The 20,659-nt window shown below is 44.9% G+C and overlaps 1 protein-coding gene across 1 annotated transcript in view; it reads right to left on the reverse strand.

Annotated features, from left to right (window-relative positions):
• LOC132206239 (uncharacterized) overlaps positions 1-19,233 on the reverse strand; it is a 54,443-nt gene extending 35,210 nt beyond the window's left edge. Inside the window, exons 1-8 of the mRNA XM_059639617.1 lie at positions 18,823-19,233; positions 18,648-18,743; positions 18,321-18,554; positions 16,770-16,792; positions 16,557-16,672; positions 12,477-13,023; positions 1,080-1,209; positions 236-307 (exon numbers count right to left, since the gene is read on the reverse strand). Of these exons, the coding sequence (XP_059495600.1) occupies positions 236-307; positions 1,080-1,209; positions 12,477-13,023; positions 16,557-16,672; positions 16,770-16,792; positions 18,321-18,554; positions 18,648-18,743; positions 18,823-19,233 (1,629 nt within the window). The remainder of the gene's footprint in view (positions 1-235; positions 308-1,079; positions 1,210-12,476; positions 13,024-16,556; positions 16,673-16,769; positions 16,793-18,320; positions 18,555-18,647; positions 18,744-18,822) is intronic.
• Positions 19,234-20,659: the final 1,426 nt, after the last annotated feature.

Consider the following 20,659-nt stretch of genomic DNA (forward strand, 5'->3'; position numbering starts at 1 on the left):
GCAGCTGGTTTAGGATGTTGGCATTGGGAAAAATGTAAGTCATGACAGACGGAGGTTATTCCCATTGTCGGGTTAGGACAATGTCATGTTATCATTTATACGAAGGGTAGAAAACACAACCGGTGACAATTTAGAGACTAATCTGAAAAACACCATATCTCACAGTACAATAGCCACTCTCAGTGCCGCACGACAGGGTCCGTCAATATCATTGTCCAGGTCTCGATGTCCTGACCGACCTCGAGAAGTTAGACCACTCCCACTGAATCACAACTGACTGCTGCCACCTGCTGACGGAAGCGACGTTCTGCATGAAAAGGTAACCATCGGAAAGCTCAACAGTGAAGAATGTCTTTGAATGTTCGCAAATGTATTGGGCTAAATGACCTCTTTTTATATATCATACAACTCCTTTGGAGAGTGAGTTAACGTTTCAGATCAAGATCACTGCTTTTACTGATTCGTTTTCAAAAAGAAGTGGAATTTGAGAATAATTAAGTCCTATTGTATCTACAAAATACCGTGTCGAGTTCACTCGTGGTGAACAGTGGACTGGTTTGCTGTACTTAACTGTCTGAAGATAATCTTAACTCAGTGTGAACACAATAATTTCCATGACTCTAAGTTCTGATGAAAATTGCATTCAGATGACAGGTTGAGTGGGCGCGATATATCCTTCCTGTTTGGAGAAATGAAATGATATCTCACTAAAACATTTAAGAACATAGAACATAGAACAGTACAGCCCAGTACAGACCCTTCCGCACACGATTCGTCCCTACCTATTATCCTACTGTAATATCAAACAACCCTGCATGCTCTGCATTTTACTATCATCCGTGTGCCTATCCAAGAGTTGCGTGAACGTCCTAATGTATGAGAATCTACTGGCACTGTCGGCATTCCAAGCAACCACCACTCTCTACGTAAAGACCCTAGCTCTGACATCTCCCTATACTTTCCTCCAGTCACACTAAAATTGCGCCTGCTTGTAAGAGTGATTTCTGCGCAGGGAACAAGTGGCTGGATATCCACTCGACCTACGCCTCTCATCTCCTTGTACACTTCTAACAACTCACTTCTCGTCCTTCTTGGCTCCAATGAGAAAAGCTGTAGCTCCTCAACATTTTCTCATATGACCTGCCCTCCAATCGAGTCAGAATCCTGGTAAATCTCCTCTGCGCCGTCTCTAATGGTTTCACATCCTTCCTATAATGAGGGGACCAGAACTGAACACGATATTACAAGATAACAATATGCGGAGCTGGATGAACACAGCAGGCCAAGTAGCATTGAGGAGCAGGAAAGCTGACGTTTCGGGCCTAGACAGTTCTTCAGAAATGGGGGAAGGGAAGGGAGTTCTGAAATAAATAGGGATAGAGGGGGAGGTGGTTAGGAGATGGATAGTGGAGAAGATAGGTGGAGAGGAGACAGACGATGAGATCAAAGAGGTGGGGATGGAGCCAGTAAAGGTGAGTGTAGGTGGGGTGTTAAGGAGGGGATGTCAGTCCACGGAGGAATGACAGGTCAAGGAGGCAGGATGAGACTAGCAGGTAGGAGATGGGGGTGGTGCTTGAGGAGGGGATAGGTGGGAGGAAGGACAGGTTAGGGAGGCAGGGACAAGCTGGGCTGGTTTTGGGATACGGTAAGGGGAGGGGAGATTTTGAAGCTTGTGAAGTCCACATTGATACCATTGGGCAGCAGGGTTCTCAAGCGAAGTAAGAGGTTCTGTTCCTGCAACCTTTGGGTGACATCGTTGTAGCACTGCAGGAGGCCCAGGATGGACATATCGTCTCAGGAAAGCGAGCTGCAATGGTTCGCGACTGGGAGGTGCAGTTGTTTAGTGCCAACCGAACATAGATGTTCTGCAAAGCTGTCCTCAAGCATCCGCTTGTTTGCCCCAATGTAGAGGAGGCCACAAAGAGAATAGCAGATATAGTATAACACATTAGCAGATGTGCAGGTGAACATCTGCTTGATGTGGAAAGTCATCTTGGGGCCTGAGATGGGGTTGAGGGGGGAGGAGTATGGGCCGGTATAGCAATTCCTGTGGTTGCAGGGAAAAGTGCCGGGTGTGGTGGGGCTGGAGCAGACTGTGGAGTGGACAAGGGAGTCATGGAGAGAGTGGTCCCTTCAGAAGGCAGATAAGGGTGGAGAGGGAAAAATGTCTTTGGTGTTGGGGTCGGATTGCAGATGGCGGAAGTGTCAGAGGATGATGCATTGTATCCAGAAGATGGTGGGGTTTTACGTGAGGATGAGAGGGATTCTGTTTTGGTTTATATTGTGGGGAGGGGGTGTAAGGGATGAGTTGCAGGATGTGCGGAAGACACAGTCGAAGGAGTTCTCGACCACTGAGGGTGGGGGAGAATGTTGCGGTCCTTGAAAAACAAGGACATCTAAGACGTGTGGGAGTGGAATGCCTCATCCTGGGAGCAGATGCAGCAGAGGCAAAGGAATTGGGTGATGTGGGATGGAATTTTTGCAGGAAGATGAGTGGGAGGAGGTGTATTCTAGGTAGCTGTGGGAGTCGGTGGGCTTGAAATGGATATTGGTTTCTAGGTGGGAGCCAGAGATGGAGACAGAGAGGTCTAGGGAGGGGAGAGGGGTATCACAGATGGTCCAGGTAATCTTAAGGTTGGGGGGGAAGGTGTTGGTGAAGTGGATGATGTGTTGGATCCGGAGGTAGGTGGGGTTATATGTGAGGATGAGGGGTTTCTGTTTTGGTTGTTATTGCGGGGAGGGGGTGTGAGGAATGAGTTGTGGGAAATGCGGGAGACATGGTCGAGGGCATTCTCGACCATTGAGGGGGTGGGGGGAGTTGTGGTCCTTGAAAAACGAGGACATCTGAGATTTTCTGGAGCGGAATGCTTCATCCTGGGAGCAGATGCAGTGGAAGCAAAGGAATTGGGAATAGGGGATGGCATTTTTGTCGGAAAGTGAGAGGGAGGAGGTGTATTCTAGGTGGCTGTAGGAGTTGGTGGGCTTAAAATGGATATTGGTTTCCAGGTGGTTGCTAGAGACGGAAACAGCGGGGCCCAGGAAGGAGAGAGGGGTGTCAGAGAACTTAAGGTTGGGGTGGAAGGTGTTGGTGTAGCAGATAAACTGTTCGAGCTCCTCGTGGGATCCAATGCAGTCATCGATATAATGGTGGAAGAGGTGGGGTTTAGGGCCAGTGTAGCTACTCCACGCAACCTAAAAAGAGGCAGGCATGGTTTGGGCCTATGCGGGCACCCATGGTCACCCCTTTTGTCTGTAGGAAGTGGGAGGAATTGAAAGAGAAGTTGTTGAGTGTGAGGAGGAGTTCGGCTAAGTGGATGAGGGTGTCAGTGGAGTGGGTCTGGTTTGGCCTGCGGGACAGGAAGAAGTGCAGGGCCTTTCGGCCATATGCATGGGGAATGCAGGTGTACAGGGATTGGAAGTTCAAAGTAAAGATGAGGTGTTGGGGACCGGGGAATTGGAAGCTTTGGAGAAGGTGGGGGGCGTGGGTGTTGTCACGGACATAAGTAGCGAGTTCCTGGACCAAGTTGGAGAAAATGGAGTCGAGCGAGGTGGAGATAAATTCAGTGGGGAGAGAGCAGGCAGAGACAATAGGTCGACCAGGGCAGTCAGGTTTGTGGATTTTGGGAAGGAGATAGAAGCGGGTGGTGCAGGCTTTCCATCTGTTTCTATCTGTGGCAACCACCTGGAAACCGATATCCAATTCAAGCCCACCAACTCCCACAGCTACCCAGAATACACCTCCCCCCACCCATCTTCATGCAAAAATGCCACCCCCTGTTCCCAATTCCTTTGCCTTTGCTGCATCTGCTCCCAGGTTGAGGTATTCCACTCCCAAACATCTCAGATGTCCTCGTTTTTCAAGGACCACAATATCTCCCGCCCACCAGCCCCTCCCCCCCGCCACAGTGGTCAAGAATGCCCTTGACCATGTCTCCCACATTTATCACAACTCATCCCTCCACCCTCTCCCCGCAACAACAACCAGAACAGAATACCCCTTGTCGTTATGTTCAACCCTACCAACCACTGGATCCAAAGCCTGCACCACTCACTTCTAACTCCTTCCCAAAATCCACAAACCTGACTGCCCTGGTCGACCTATTGTCTCTGCCTGCTCTCTCCCCACTGAACTTATTCCCACCTATCTCGACTCCATTTTCTCCCACTTGGTCCAGGACACTTCCACCATCTGCAATCCGACCCCACCACCAAAGACATTTTTCCCTCCCCGCCTTTATCTGCTTACTGGGGGAAAACTGTCTCCATGACTTCCTTGTCCATACCACATTCCCCTCCAGTCCCACCACACCCGGCACTTTCCCCTGCAACCGCAGGAAGTGCTACACCTGGTGCTACAACTGCCCCCTCGCCCCCATCCCAGGCCCCAAGAAGACTTTCCACAGCAAGCAGATGTTCACCTGCACATCTGCCAACGTGTTATACTGTATCTGCTGTTCCCTTCGTGGCCTCCTGCGCATTGGGGAAAGCAAGTAGATGCTTGGAGACTGCTTTCTGGAACACATATACTCGTTTGGCACTAAACAACTGCACTCCCAGTCGTGAACCATATCAATTTGCTCTCACATTCCGCAGATGACATGTCCATCCTGGGCCTCCTGCAGTGCTACAACGATGCCACCCAAAGGTTGCAGGAACAGCACCTCATATTTCGCTTGAGGATCCTGCAGCCCAATGGTATCAATGTGGACTTCACAAGCTTCAAAATCACCCCTCCCCTTACTGCATCCCAAAACCAGCCCAGCTTGTACCTGCCTCCCTAACCTGTCCATCCTCCCACCCATCCCCTCCTCAAGCCCCACACCCACCTCCTACCTTCTAGCCTCATCCTGCCTCCTTGACCTGTTATTCCGCCGTGGACTGACTTATCCCCTCCCTAACTCCCCACCTTCACTCACCTTTACTGACTCCATCCCCACCTCTTTGACCTGTCTCTCTCCTCTCCACCTATCTTCTCCTCTATCCATCTTCTAACCACCTCCCCCTCTCTCCCTATTTATTTCAGAACCTTATTGCCCCTCCCTTTTCTGGAGAAGCGTCTAGGCCTGAAACATCAGCTTTCCTGCTCCTCCGATGCTGCTTGGCCTGCTGTATTCATCCAGCTCTACACCTTATTATCTCAGATTCCCCAGCATCCGCAATTCCTGCTATCTCTGAAACGATATTCCAAGTGTGGTCAAACCAGGGTTTTAGAGAACGGCAGCATAAGTTGCAGCTCTTAAACTCAATTCCCTTGCCAATGAAAGCCAACACACCATACACCTTCTTAATAACCCTATCAACTTGGGTAGCAACTTTGAGAGATCTAATGACATGGACCCCAAGATCCCTCTGTTCCTCCACACTACCACGAATCCTGCCATTAACCCTGTATTCTGCAATCAAATTAGGCATTCCAAAAGGAATCACTTTACACTTTTCCGAGTTGAATTCCATCTGACTTCTTCTTTGCCCAGCTCCGTATCCTGTCAAATTCCTATTGCACCCTACAACTGCCATTTACACTCTCCGCAACTCCACCAACCTTTGTGTCAATCTGTGTGGCAAACCTACTAACCCACCCTTCCACTTCCTCATTCAAGTCATTTACAAAGATCACAAAGAGCAGGGACTCCAGAACAGACCCTTGTGAAACACCAATGTTCATCGAGCTCAAAGCTGAGTATTTTCCATTTACTTCCACTGTCTGTCTTCTGTTTGACAATCAATTCAATAAACAGACAGCCAAATTTCACTGAATCCCATGCCTCCTTACTTTCTCAATTAGCTTACCACGGAGAACCTTATCAAATGCCTTGCTAAAATCCACATACACACATCCACTGCTCGACCTTCATCTACGTATTTTGTCACATCCTCAAAAAATTCAATGAGGCTTGTGAGGCGTGATCTGGCCGTCACAAAGCCATGTTGACTATTTCTAATCAAATTATGTTTTTTTTCAAATAACCATAATAGTATTTTTTCAGAATTCTGTTCAATAATTTGCCCACCACAGAAGTAAGACTGACTGATCTGTAACTCCCAGGATTATCCCTAATCCCTTTCTTGAACAACGGAAAAAAAAAATTTGTTATCCTCCAAACATCTGGTAATAATCCAGTGGACAGTGAGGAAGCAGAGAGCATCGCCAAAGGGGCAACAATTTCTTCCCAAGATTCCCGTAGAAATCTTGTGTGGCCCAGAGTACTTATCTACCCTCATGTATTTTTCAAAATTTTTAGCACATCTTCCTTCCTAACCTGTTAGACCATATCAGCCTGTTTCGCGCTGTCCTCACAAACGTCAAGATCCCTCTCACTGGTGGATACTACACTGGTTTTGTTTCATCTTGCTTTTTCTTCAGAATATCCTGCAACTACCTCTTTCATAATGAATTCATGCATTTTCCGAACGACAGATATTAGACTAGCTGGCTTATGCATTTCTGCGTTCTGTCTCCCTCTTTGACAGCTGTTTCATTCACCGTCTTCCAGTCCATTTCGAATTTACACAGAGTCTTTGGAATTCTGGAAGATGACAATTTCTCAGCTATTTCCTTTAAGACCCTGATATGCAGAATAATGTATGCTCGGGCTCAGCCAGCCTGTGGTTCTATTAGTTTTCATTGTAATTTTTCTGTAGTGTTCATGATTATGTTGAGTGGGGAGATGGTGTGTCAATGGTAACATCACTGGATCAGGCACCCAGCTGACGCACTCAGGGCATAGGTTCAAATTCCATCATGGCAGCTAATGCAATTTGAATTCAATTAAGGCCATTCCTCCCTGCTCTGACCTACATGTGATTCTAGATTCACGGCAATGTAGTTGATTCCTAACTGCCGTCTGGGAAATTAGGGATGGGATATAATTTTTTTGCTAAGCCAGTGATTCCCACATTCCAGAAAAGAAAAAGTTTTAAAAAACTTCCTCACTCATCCTTTGCAGTTGGTTGTAGACATAGGACTTCTTCCCTGTGTGCGCACGTCACCGTCACTCCTGAGGGGGCTTTTGAGATATTTCGAACTTTCTTGATGTCTGGGATAGTAGGAACTGAAACTTACAATCCTTAAGGAGCTTTGCAGATACTGAAAGGTTGCTTCCTCTGTCTGGAGTGTTTCTGAGCCTGTCCCATTGCGAGTATGGTGAAGAAATTTCGAAAGCTAAGTCTGAATGTGAAAGAGATGGGAGGTTGACTGAGTTCGGACTATTCTTTCTGGAGAGAAGGAGGAAGAGAGGTGACCTGATCGAGGTGTCCAAGGTAATGAGAGGCATGGATAGAGTCGATAGCCAGAGACTTTTCCCCAGTGCAGGATTGACTGCCACAAAGGATCATAGTTTTAAAGTGTTAGGAGGAAGGTGTAGAGGAGATGTCAGAGGGAGGTTCTTCACCCAGAAAGTTGTGAGCGCATGGAATAGTTTACCAGTGGTAGTCGTGGAAACAGAGTCATTAGTGACATTTAAGCGACTGCTGTACATGCACATGGACTGCAGTGAATTGAGGGGAATGTAGATTAGGTTATTTTATTTTTGGATTAGGATTATTCCACGGCACAACTTCATGCGCTGAAGGGCCTGTACTGTGTTGTACTTTTCTATGTTCTATTTTCTAAATCATGTGGAACTTCGGACAAAATTGAAACAGTTTCTGATGTCTATGTTTCCGCTGTCTTCAACCCGGTAAGGCACACCTTCCCTGTTAAACATTTTGCCAGCTACAGGCTTTCACCGAAATATATATCAAATCATTAAAGGAACTTAGACAGCTTGAGCAGACATAGACAGGATCCTGTATTGAAAAGTCCTTTGCCCCAGGAGTTTTCAAACGTGTAAAATTATCTCAGGTGTGCTCCTTAAACTGAATTAAATTTGTGTTCCATGTGTAATATTTTCTGCGCGTAGCACGAGTGTTGCAACAGTAACTAGTCACCGAGAAATATGAACAGATCTCCAGCGTACGAAGGACAAAGGAAACATCATAAGAATCACTGAGGTCACACTATTCAATTGGATGATGTCCACGTTTTATTCGCTCTTCGCTGCCATAGTATCAATACAGTGTCTAGAAAAAAAATGTTTAGTTTTAGAAGGAATGACAACCGAACTACGATCTCGTGTTGCTTCCCATCTGAAACAAATGCGTGTTCCCTCTGTCCGTCTCAGGAAATGACCCAAGACGATTTGGAGTGATGTATGAATGCATTTTTTTTTGGATTTTTCCACGCAACAATCGCCCCAGTTAATCTGTCCGGAGCCTCCGAAAGTCAATCAGATTAATTCGGAATGTACGGTATGTAAATAGGAGATGGTGGGTTAATATCAAACAAAATAAACATGTGTTGAGTTTACCATTCTTGGATTTAATTAAGATGTTACTATTTAACAGTCACATTGCAAACTGATAAATCGTCATTTAGTGCTATCAATACGTGAAGAGTTTACAATGTTGTACTACAGTTCTAAATAAAAAGAGCTGCGCATACATTATATTTTAACAATATTTTTCTTAAAACAGAGAAAAATACTGTATTTAAGGACAGTTTAACTGAAGTAGATAGAGATAGACAAACCAATAAACCAGGTAACTTTGATTCCATTAACTAGGCTTCGCTCTCCACATGTGACTGGAATCGACGGCTGGTAGGAGGGATTGGGAATGGGATGGAATTCTGGGATGGGTCTGTCAGCGCCTCTTCATTCTGCAGCTTGGTAGCGACACGGAATTTATTCAATCAATTTCAATCCTGTCTCGAATAAGGGAAAGATCCTCTCAGTGAAAGTGTGGGTGAAAGTGTGGAGATGGGGCATGGTGTCCGCATTGTAAAATGACACCTGTCCACCGTTATAGTCCAGAAAAACCCCGTTCTTCCGGGAAACTACACTCTAGGAAAGGCGAGGAGGTGACGTCAAAATAACTTCTTTCGATAAACAGTCGCAAAATTGAGAATCCTGTCTTTGCTTTCTGTAAGATTCACTCTTTCCTCTCTACAGACTCTCGTTATACTCCCTCTTCTCTCTGTTCCTCCACCTCCCAGTAATGTCTCCCTGATGTCAATCTCTCTGATGCCAGGACAGCACCAGAGATCAACACTCTCTGGAGAGTCAGGGAGCCGCAGAGCTTCAAGTTCACACGTCAAACGTTCCAGTCTTCAGGCAGGATGAGCCAGGGATCGACAGTCAGAGAGGTGGAGATGGAGGAAGAAATCAAAATAACACAGTCGCCGATAAAGCAAGGGACGGGGAGAACGTGGAATTAAAATAAAACCGCAGTCCGTGGTTTAGAGAAGGAAAATGGGAATGTTGGGGTATGATAGGGAAGGTGAGGGAGCAGTGATGCATGGCAAAGCGGTGCTGAGGGAGGGAAGGCCATGGAGATGAGAGTTCTGCGGATTTGACAATGAAGAAGAATGCGGGAGTAGCGGTGGTGAAGTTTATCAGAGAGGGAAAAGGAATGGAACGATGTAATGGGAGAACAAGGCGAGTGAAAGGATGGGTTAAAATAGAAGATGGGTAGGTAAAGGGTAGTTGTAAATTGATGGAGAGTGGAAGTGGATGGGAGGGCAGGGGAGAGAGAAGAGGAGGTAGGAGGGCACGGAGGATGACGGGAGTGGAGAGTGCCATCAAATCTAGTATGAGGGCGTGTAATTGACAGGGAGGGGAAGAGGCCGTGAATAAAGATGAAAAGAAGTGGTGGGAAGGAGAGAAAGCAATCATGAGTTAGACCAGTGAACAGGAGAAAGAGGAAGCAAGTGTTGCGGGGTTAGGAATAAAGTGGTGAGAGTGAGGGAAATTACACAGTGAAGGAGAGTATGAGCTGCAAGGAATGGGCAGAGGAAAGGGAAGACATAGGAAAGTGTGGTTGACGTGCAGGGTCAGTGGGATGCAAATGGAGGGGCTCTGGGCTCTGGGGAATAAGCGAAGAGTTAGAAGTGGGGTAATTTGGACAAGTTTAGAAGAGAGCAGGGCAGAGCGACGGGATCAAAGGGATTTAGGACAGAGCAGTGGGAATGGGGGATTTCTGGGTTTGGGGTTAGCAGTGAGCAAGGGAGAGGGACAGTGAGGGAGAGAATAATTGGGAGACAGTTAGGGTAAGGGATGTGCGTGAGAGGGAGAGAGAGAGAGAGAGAGAGAAAGAGACAAGCAGTTTAAGGACCAAGCAAGAGGAGATTGAGAGAGGCAGTGGAGTGGGGATGTGTAGTAGTGAGAGGGGACACAGACTCAGGGAAGAGCAGTGCACAAGGGGCAGAGTAAATAAGCTGCAATTGGAGGCACAGGTGGAGAGTAAAGTGAGTTTAAGGAAAGAGAGACGCAGATGTGAAGACGAGCTAAAGGAAAGGATTCTAAAGAATGGGCCCCAAGATGACTTTCCACATTAAGCAGAGGTTCACCTGCACATCTGCCAATGTGGTATACTGTATCCACTGTACCCAGTGTGGCTTCCTCTACATTGGGGAAACCAAGCGGAGGCTTGGGGACCGCTTTGCAGAACACCTCCGCTCGGTTCGCAATAAGCAACTGCACCTCCCAGTCGCAAACCATTTCCACTCCCCCTCCCATTCTTTAGATGACATGTCCATCATGGGCCTCCTGCAGTGCCACAATGATGCCACCCGAAGGTTGCAGGGACAGCAACTCATATTCCGCTTGGGAACCCTGCAGCCCAATGGTATCAATGTGGACTTCACCAGCTTCAAAATCTCCCCTTCCCCCACCGCATCCCAAAACCAGCCTAGTTCGTCCCCTCCCCCCACTGCACCACACAACCAGCCCAGCTCTTCCCCCCCACCCACTGCATCCCAAAACCAGTCCAACCTGTCTCTGCCTCCCTAACCTGTTCTTCCTCTCACCCATCCCTTCCTCCCACCTCAAGCCGCACCTCCATCTCCTACCTACTAATCTCATCCCACCTCCTTGACCTGTCCGTCTTCCCTGGACTGACCTATCCCCTCCCTACCTCCCCACCTATACTCTCCTCTCCACCTATCTTCTTTTCTCTCCATCTTCGGTCCGCCTCCCCCTCTCTCCCTATTTATTCCAGAACCCTCATCCCATCCCCCTCTCTGATGAAGGGTCTAGGCCCGAAACGTCAGCTTTTGTGCTCCTGAGATGCTGCTTGGCCTGCTGTGCTCCTCCAGCCTCACATTTTATTATCTTGGATTCTCCAGCATCTGCAGTTCCCATTATCACTCACACATCATATTCAATTTTAACGCTCGTGGCGTATGTTACCAGATAGGCATTTGTTGTGACTGTCAGTTCTTTGGTTAATCTGCAGCTGGAGTTCTGTATGAAGTTCTGGTCGTCCACTTTGTAGGAACTATATGACTGCATTGGAGTAAGTACGAGGAAATTCACCAGAATGCTGCTTGGGATAGAACAGTTTGGCTATGAGCATAGCCTGTTTTCTGCAGACTAGGGGATTTTGAGTGGTGACCTGATAGAGGCGCGAAAAATGATGACAAGCTTGGAGAGGGTGGATAGAAGGCAGCTGTTCTGCTCACTTCAAAGATTCAACAGCAAGGCAGTATAATTTTAAAGTAAGAGACAAGACGTTTCGAAAGGATTTTCAGAGGAAAGATAAATGCTAGCTGCAAGGACAGTTGAGATACCTCACAACCTTTTCAAAAATACACGGATGAACACTTGAAGTGTGGTATTATTCAAGGTTACGGACCGTGTGCTGGAAAGTAGAGCTAGTGTAGATTGAAAGTATCTTTTCGTGAGACTCATTGGCCTGAAATACCCCTTCTATGCTACATTATGGCAAGATCGTATGATTCTCTCTCCCTCCTTGTTCTCTCCAGCTCCACAGATCTCCTTGCTGATCTTTCAGTTCCCAGGATTAATACTGGGGTTATAAGTGGAATGTTAACATGTGGAAGTATAAAATGAGCCTGAATGTTTTGCGTCTCAATGCGAGGAGCATTTGCAATAAGGTGGTCGAATTAAGTGCAGAAACAGTTATTTTCAAATTTGATCATCGCTTTCACGTTCCAACATGTACACTTGATAAACTGAAGTGTTCTGTTCATTTTAATCTTTCTGAAATTTACTGTATTGCTGATAGCCCCAGAAAATATGTTTCCAAGCAAATGATTTAATTTGCTGCACATCGATCAGTTCCACTGTCATATTCTTCACCGGTACCCCATCTCTTGCTCATTTCACCTCTTTGGCACAGCAGTGAATTGCAGATTGTTGTACATGTCAAACCTTTATTTCGGCTCTTTGACTGAATATCGGTTCACCCTCGATGGAATTGCGAATGTTCAGTTAATTTTAACAGGCATCCCTGGAGCAGTAGCCGCTGTTTAGCTTCAATTTTGAACAGAAAAAAGATCATCAAAAGCATTCTTAATCAATTGCACTCAAATTGAATTTGGACATGGCCCCCACTTGGAAAGAGACTGAAACCCATCAGTTCCTAAGTGGTAGGAGGTAACGAGAGAGTGTGAAATTATGGGGTGGATTGGTTAGTGAACTTTAAGTCCACAGATTGTCAGATTTGCAGGATTGCTGCCATCGAAATTCCATCCCGGGTTGAAAATTGGAAAGATCCTCTCAATGAAAGTGTCGGTGAAAGTGTGGAGATGGGACATGTTGTCCGCATTGTAAAATGACACCTGTCCACCCTCATAGTCCAGGTAAACACCAATTTTCTGGGGATTCACTCTTAGCTTGAGGCAGAGCGCTGTCGGGGACGTAAGAGCAAAATAACCCTTTTCAGAAATCAGTCCAGCCACCCAATATCCTGTCTCAGGTACTGGGTTGATTCCTCCCATCCTCTCCGCAGATTCTCGTGTCACGCCAACGCCCCATTCATTCTTGTTCCCGACCTCTACCTCCCAATAATGTCTCCCTGATGTGAATCCCTCTGAACCCAATACAAAGGCCCAGGAATCAAACCTCCGAGGGCTGCTAGGGAGAGACCGCCGTTGTCTATTGTGTCTCACACTGAACCGGTCCTCAGTCATGACGAGCTGTGGGTGGGCCGTACTCGGATCCAGAGTCAGAGAAGCTGGAACTTGCAGAAAGTTGAAAGAGTAGAATTATTTATTTTCCTTCTTTTTCCATTTCTTCGAATACATTCATTTTTAACCTTATCTCTGGGTTGTATTCACGGAATCTGCTGCCTGTCTATGGTTTGAACCCCGACTCAGCGCATCACTGGTCAAAGAGGCTGGAGGGAAAGGCTACCAAAAACCACTGGAGCGAAGAAGACAATTGAAATGTGTAGAAGAGCGAGAAAGAGAAAACACAGACAGGATGGATAAAACAGTGAATATAGCTTAGAATGAGAGTGAAAGTATAAAATGAGCCTGAATGTTTTGCGTCTCAATGCGAGGAGCATTTGTAATAATGTGGACGCATTAAGTACAGAAACAGTTATTACTGGATATGATCTAATTGGGATATTAGAGACCTGGCTCCAGGGTGACCAAGGATGGGAAATCAGGGTTACTCAATTTTCAGGAAAGATAGATGGAAAGTAAAGGGAGATGGGGTGGTGTTGCTGGTTAAAGAGGAGATTAACACAACAGTAAGGGAGGACATTTTCCCTGGACGAAATGGAATCAGTATGGGTGGAGCTGCGGAACACCAAAGGGAAAATGACGTTAGTGAGAGTTGTGTACAGACCAGCAAGCAGTAGTTATGATGTTGGGGACTGTATCCAACAAGAAATTAGAGATGCATACAGTAAGGGTACAGCATTTATTATGGGTGACTTCAATCTACATATTGTTTGGACTAACCAAACTGGTAGCAATGCAATGGAGGAAGGTTTCCTAGAATGTATGAGGAATGGTTTCCTCGACCAATATGTCCATAAACCGAATAGACAACAAGCTATCTGAGGCTAGCGTAATGAGAGACGATTATTTAGCAACATTGTGGTGCAAGATCATTTGAGGAAGTGTGACCATAAAATGAACTGCGTCATTAAGATGGAGAATGAAACAATGAATTCTGAAACTAGGGTCCTAAACTTAAAAAAGCTAACTTTCATGATATGAGGCATACATTAGCTAGGATAAACAGCCAAGGATGCTTTAGAGATTGATGCTGTATAGGCAATGGCAGACTTTTAAACAGCACATGGATGAACTTCAAAAATTGACCGTCCTTGTCTGGTCTGGTGTAATAGTAATACAAGACATGTGGCTTAACCATGCCTAACAAGGGAATTCAGGGATCATGTTAAACTGAAAGAGGGGACATATAAATTGTCCAGAAAAGCAGCAAACCTGAGGACTGGATGAAATTTAAAACTCAGCAGAGGAGGACGAAGGGAAAATAATGTGCAGAAAACATAGTAAGTGACTGCAAAACCGTCTATAAATATTTGAAGAGAAAAAGACTGCTGAAGGCAAATGTAGGTCCAATCCAGTTAGGATCACGTGAATTTATAATGGATAACAAAGAGACAGCAGATCAGTTGAATAAATACTTTTGATTGGTCTTCATTTTGGAGCACAAAAGTAATCTTTAGGAACTGCTAGGAGACAGATGGTCAAACGTGAATGTGGAACTGAAGGAAATCCTTATTCGTCAGGAAATGGTATTGGGGAAGTTGTTCTCGTTAAATCCCATTAAGTCCCCAGGGCCGATGTTCTGCATGCCAGAGCACTTAAGGAAGTGGACTTAGAAATAATGAATGCATTAGTGATTATTTTTCAGCATTCTGCAGACTCTGGAAGAGCTCCAATGGATTGGAGAGTGGCTAACGTAACTCCATTCTCTTTTTTAAAAAGTAGATAAAGAAAGGTTATTGGTAGTGGGGAAATGCTGCTGTCAATCAATAAGGATGTAATAATTGAACAAAGAACTGCGGACGCTGGAAATTTGGAACATGAGCATAAACTGCTGTTGAAACTTAGCAGAACTGGCAGCAAATCAGGAGAGAAAGCAGTGGTAACATTTTCGGATCCGGTGTGCCTTTTCAGAAGAGTCTGAAGAAGGGTCACGCGACCGGAAACATCGATTCTACTTTCAATCCACAGATACTGCCAGGCCTGCTAAGTTTCTCCAACATGTTCTGTTGTCGCTTCATATTTCCAGCATCGATAATTATTTATTTTATTTTAGATGTGAGAGAGGGTTGCGTGAGAGGGGAGTCTGGGTGACAGAGGAGGGATTGATCAGGTTGGACGGGGTGAGGGGAATGGGGAGGATTCCAAGCGGAGACAAGGAGATTGGGCGGGCCTGAGTGCGAATAGCTGCTTGTAGATCGGCAGGGATGGAGGGAGGGGCGGGGCGCTAGTCAAAAACGGATTTTGTCGCAATGGACAGGGAGGCCCGGGATTCGAGATCCACCTTCTCAACGAGGTGTATAATAACATCTCCGAAGAGTTTGAATAGAAAAATAGGTTCAAGGCTGCGGTAGGATTTCTAAACAGTTAAAAAAAATTCAGGTTTATTGGGATGTTGCTGGATAGTGGATTTGATGATTAGCAAATCGGTCATAATCTTGTTGAATGGTGGAGAAGCCCTGACAGGCAAATTAGTCTAATTCTGCTTCAACCCTTCATGATCCTGTGGATGGGAATGGAGGGGACGGCCTGGCGAAGCACGGGTGTCTGAATGAAGCGCTCAGGACTCTGATTCGGGCCGGCCAGCGTACGCAAAGGTCGAAAGTGACCTGCTGCTCGGGGATGGTGATGAGGAGACAGCATGTGAAAGGAGAGGCAAGAATGGGAGAGTATTGAAAGAGACTCTGGGTTGTACTGGGGATAGACACGACGACGGAAAAGTCGCAGATTTAAAAGAAAATCGTTGGGGAATGGGACGAAATGCGAGCAGGGAGAGATATGAAAATGCAGAGAAGCCCTTGCAACTATTTATCGCGCTAATTAATTAAAAATGCATAAACATAACCACCGCATATGCACATCTTTGTTGACATTCTATTGCTGAAATTTATACAGGCTACTTTAAAATCCTTGTTGGGGCAGATATTGGTTAAACTGGTTGAAAGATTATTTGAAGTGTTCGGGCCGGCAGAGACCAAATGTTTATATCCGAAAGATACCTATTCAAAAAAAAAACCCAGCAGAAACCCTGTCGAGCAGGAAAAGTAGTTACCTGCTATGAGACAACGAAGAAACTCAACAGGTGTCAAGAGGCCCAGATAGAATGAAATGGGTGCTTTGTTTCTTCGCATGACACCTGGGGTCTCATGGTCATCATGTTTGCCCTACATTGGCCAGGACATAGAATTGAATGTTTCCAAGCTGATAAGATCTGGGAGTGAGGACATGGGAGATTTAGTGAGTTTGATTTGATTTTGATAGGTTGCTAGATAACTGCCATGACTTGTACCTGCGGCAGGTCACTGTTTCGTGAGATAATGATAATGTTAAACCAGTCTAATTTGGGCGCTTGCGTTCTCTGTATTACTTCCGATCTTGAATACTACCCTCAGGTCATTCCTTATCTAGCGCAATGAGTAACGGCCTCATTACACGCGGACATCAATCGTTAATCTGGGAATCTGTTTCGGCTCTACTAGTTGAGTATTGTTAATGAGAAAAACAAAACTAAATGTAAGATATTTACCAGGGTGAATGGAGTCAATCATTTTTTTCCACGTTGCGTACTGTAAAGGGCCCTTGAACCTTTCGATGGGTAGGACGGCAGATGTTACTGTTGTGGCTTGAATCTCGTCACAAATGCTGTGAGTTTTCAAGAGGTTATGTCAGAAGTTTAACTCAATTTTTTTAACCCTTAAATTCTTGTCAAATCACAGTTTCAATAAAGACGGTGTCCTACCTCCATTTCTGGTTAACTTCCTCCTGAAAAATAAAACAAAGACGAACAGTGAGGATAGTAGCTGAATTCAGAATGAAACTAATTCCACAACAGAGCCATATTAGATTCAATATGTCCTGTTTCTTCGGTCCACAGATGTTTCACAGGCCAGCTGAATTTCTCCTGCATTAATTTTTAAACTCAGTGAATGACAAAGCAAATAATGTTGACTTTGGAAAGTGTAAAGAGGCGATTTTAAAAAGGGTGCAAAAACAGAAATACTTTGCTCCACGGGCATGTTCTTTTAAACAACAAGTAAAACATAAATTGTCCTGAACTATGATAACAAGGTGTAGAGATGGATGATGCAGGCCAAGCAGCACCATCGGAGCAGGAAAGCTGACGTTTCGGGCCGAGGCCCTTCTTCTTGTCCTTAACTATACCTTGTTGGCTAAAAAGCATCGACTGCCAATGTGGAGGCAGCCTTCCCCATAATAATTTTCAAAGTGGAACTTGAAAATTAAAGCCATGAATTGCAACAAATGATGAGCACAGGGAGTGGATTTGATTCACGGAAACAGAACAGTTGTCCTTACGAATTGTGGAATGAAACATTTAGTTGACCTTTGTATACTGAAAAAGAGTTTTACACGTAGCCACGGAAAGGCTCACATTGACCGTAACGGACTCAGATGCAGATGCATGATACACTCACATCGCATTTATCTAAAACATGAATGTAACAAGAGGTTCTGGAAGATGTTCACCTTGCACAACATGGGATTATCACTGTCTCTGCCTCCCTAACCGGTTCTTCCTCTCACCCATTCCTTCCTCCCACCCCAAGCCACACCCCTATCTACCTACTAACCTCATCCCACCTCCTTGACCTGTCCGTCTTCCCTGGACTGACCTATCCCCTCCCTACCTCCCCACCTATACTCTCTCCACCTATCTTCTTTACTCTCCATCTTCGGTCCGCCTCTCCCTCTCTCCCTATTTATTCCAGAATCCTCACCCCATCCCCCTCTCTGATGAAGGGTCTAGGCCCGAAACGTCAGCTTTTGTGCTCCTGAGATGCTGCTTGGCCTGCTGTGTTCATCCAGCCTCACATTTTATTATCTTGGAATTCTCCAGCATCTGCAGTTCCCATTATCTCATGGGATTATCACAAACAGGTTTCAAAGATCACGACACTTCAATCCAGAGAAGGAGAAAATGTTCCCGAGATACTTAGATGTATTTCTTTGACAACAACAGAATGCCCTCACTGAGACAAACACAGAAAATGCTTCAGAAATTCTGAACAAGTGTCATATCGGATTCGAAACGTCAGCTCTTTTCTTTCTCCGCGAAGAGGATGCTGCCAGAACTGCTGAGTTTATTCAGCATTTTCCATGCTTTTTACAGATATTTAGCAACGACAATATTTTGTATTTATTGCTTCTCAGGCAATTGTCGTTCACTTCTTTCAAGTTTGTGCTACAATTACTGCATTGATTTCACTATTATCATCAGTTGTTTTGTCACTGGGTGAAGTGTCACTGATCTGACCTACAACATAATCCTCACCTTCAGAAATATCAGTTCGTCATTTTGCTCCATCTGTTTCTGCAACTTGGAAATTTTCTCTGCAATAAAAATTAAATTCTCCTGAATCTTCCGAAGGTTTTTCTCCATTGTTTCTAGAATCTTCCTTTCTTCTTCCTTGAGTTCTCTGAGTAAACACTGCTCCTTCTCATTGAGAAACTGATGCATTTTAGTGAACTCGGATGTGATGTGGGTCTGTAGACTACTCGCCTGTTCCTACCGAATGAAATGTGAAACATCATTATTGTCCCACGATAACAGGAACAAAACTAACTGAGATTCCAGAAAATCAGCACAGGGGGACCTCACCCTCACTTCGGAAATCTTCAGTGTCTGGGTCAGTTCCGTTTGTAGGGCCGCCAACTTCTTCTCCGTGAGAGAATCTAAAGAGCATTCCAACTGATCCTAGCATTGGGAAAGAAAATTACAGAATGAAAGCCTTTGACAATGGAAGTAATTGGATAATCAATTTTGTTCCTACTACCTTGTAGATTTCAAAAGCTTCTTTAATTGGCATAAAATCGTGAGATTTGTGTGCACGCGAATCTCTACAAATCAGACAGATCAATTTCTTGTCAGTATCACAAAACAGCTTGAATTCTTCCTGATGTTCCTCACAATGAAGTTTATTTTCCTCCTCTTTCGAATTCAGCGTTAATTCTCGAGCTTTCTCAGCCAGGTTCGCTAAGGCCCGGTTTACCCTAAAGTTTCCTCCACTAAATTTCTCCCTACATTCCGGGCAGGAGTTTATCCACCTCTTTTCCCAACTCTGGGTGATACAGGAGCGGCAGAAGTTGTGTCCACACTCCAGTACTACCGGATCTTTGAAGAAATCAAGGCAGATTGGACAAATCGTCTCCTCGGTCCAATTCTCCTTCTGCTGCCTGGATGCCATGTCGAAAGTAAACACTTCCTGGTTCAAAGTGCTTTGTGTTTTAAAATCTATACTTTGCGGAATACATTCGGTCACGTGATTTGCCAACGCGGAACACTACAATGCTCAACAAGTCAGTGCCCTGCCTCAGTTCGCCACCCGCCAATTCTACCCTTCTCTCCCCAGTTCTCTCACTTTATTCTGCTCTGAACTCTATCACATTCTTTTGAAGCCGATGGTTCGTAAGAATCAGATCCAACAACTCCGCAGTTCATGTCACGTTGAGTTCTTCATTTGAGCATTAACTAGTAGAAGTTCAAACAGTGTTAGAGTTGAGCCGAGGTGGCTGAATTTTCTCAGAGCATTTCTCAATGGGATGAAGGGGAGATAGGGTAGGACAGGAGAGTTACAGAGCCAAAGATGTTTTGTTCTGCACAGTATTCAGTGCCAACTACAGTCTGGGGAATCATAGTATGAGATCCAGCTTTAAATATTGGGGTCATTATAAGATTGATAGATAATCATATAAGCATATGTACATAAAACACGGCGCAGGTGGGGGTCATTCGGTCCTTCTAGCCTGCTCCGAATTCAGTAAAATAATGACAGAATTTTTGCCTTCGCTCCACTTTCCCTCTCAGTCGAGTTATCCAGTGAATCATGCCAATTTTGCATAATTGCATCAAGAATATGTTTACATCAGCCTTGAATGAGGGTCTATAATCTCGTGGGTCGGATAATTTTGCACATTCACAGCGCAAGAATCTTTTATTTGTCTCATTCGCATATAATATGGAACATGTGCACGACACATTTTGCTGTGTTCTAGATCTACCAGTGAATAGAGACAACCTCTCAGTTTTTACCCTTTGAAGCCCTTTCAAATATTTATCTTTCAACAGGATTATCTCTCAATCTTCTAATACAGACTGTCGTTCTTTCATAATCGGAAAACTTTCTCAGTCAAGCAACTCATGGTATAGTCACTCAGCAGATATCCTTTAAGGTTCGGACTTGGCGATCAAACCCACGCCTAGTGCATCTGACGTGGTCTTACCAAATATATATGTAATTGAAGCATTATCTTCTTTGACAATGTACTCCATTTCCATTACAACAGAGGTCAATGTGTTATTTGTTTCCCTAATTTATTGCTGCAATGCAGTTTGTGATTCTTAAAGAATAACATCCAATTTTGTCTCATCGTAGTAATTAATATGTTCGCAATTTGGAAAAACAATCATTCTTTTGACTGAAATAAACGTTCCAAGATAATCCATCACCTGCTATTTTGCTCAATTAAAATGCCAGGACCTCTTCCTTATTTCTTGGTAGCCACCTCCTTCTGTCGCCACATAGTTTCCTATCGTCTACAACTTTGGTTATACTACTTGTGGTCTCTTCAGCTCTAATATTGTCACAGATTGTAAATATTGCAATGACTGTA

The sequence above is a fragment of the Stegostoma tigrinum genome, chromosome 34, assembly GCF_030684315.1.
Source record: "Stegostoma tigrinum isolate sSteTig4 chromosome 34, sSteTig4.hap1, whole genome shotgun sequence".
Taxonomy (NCBI): domain Eukaryota; kingdom Metazoa; phylum Chordata; class Chondrichthyes; order Orectolobiformes; family Stegostomatidae; genus Stegostoma; species Stegostoma tigrinum.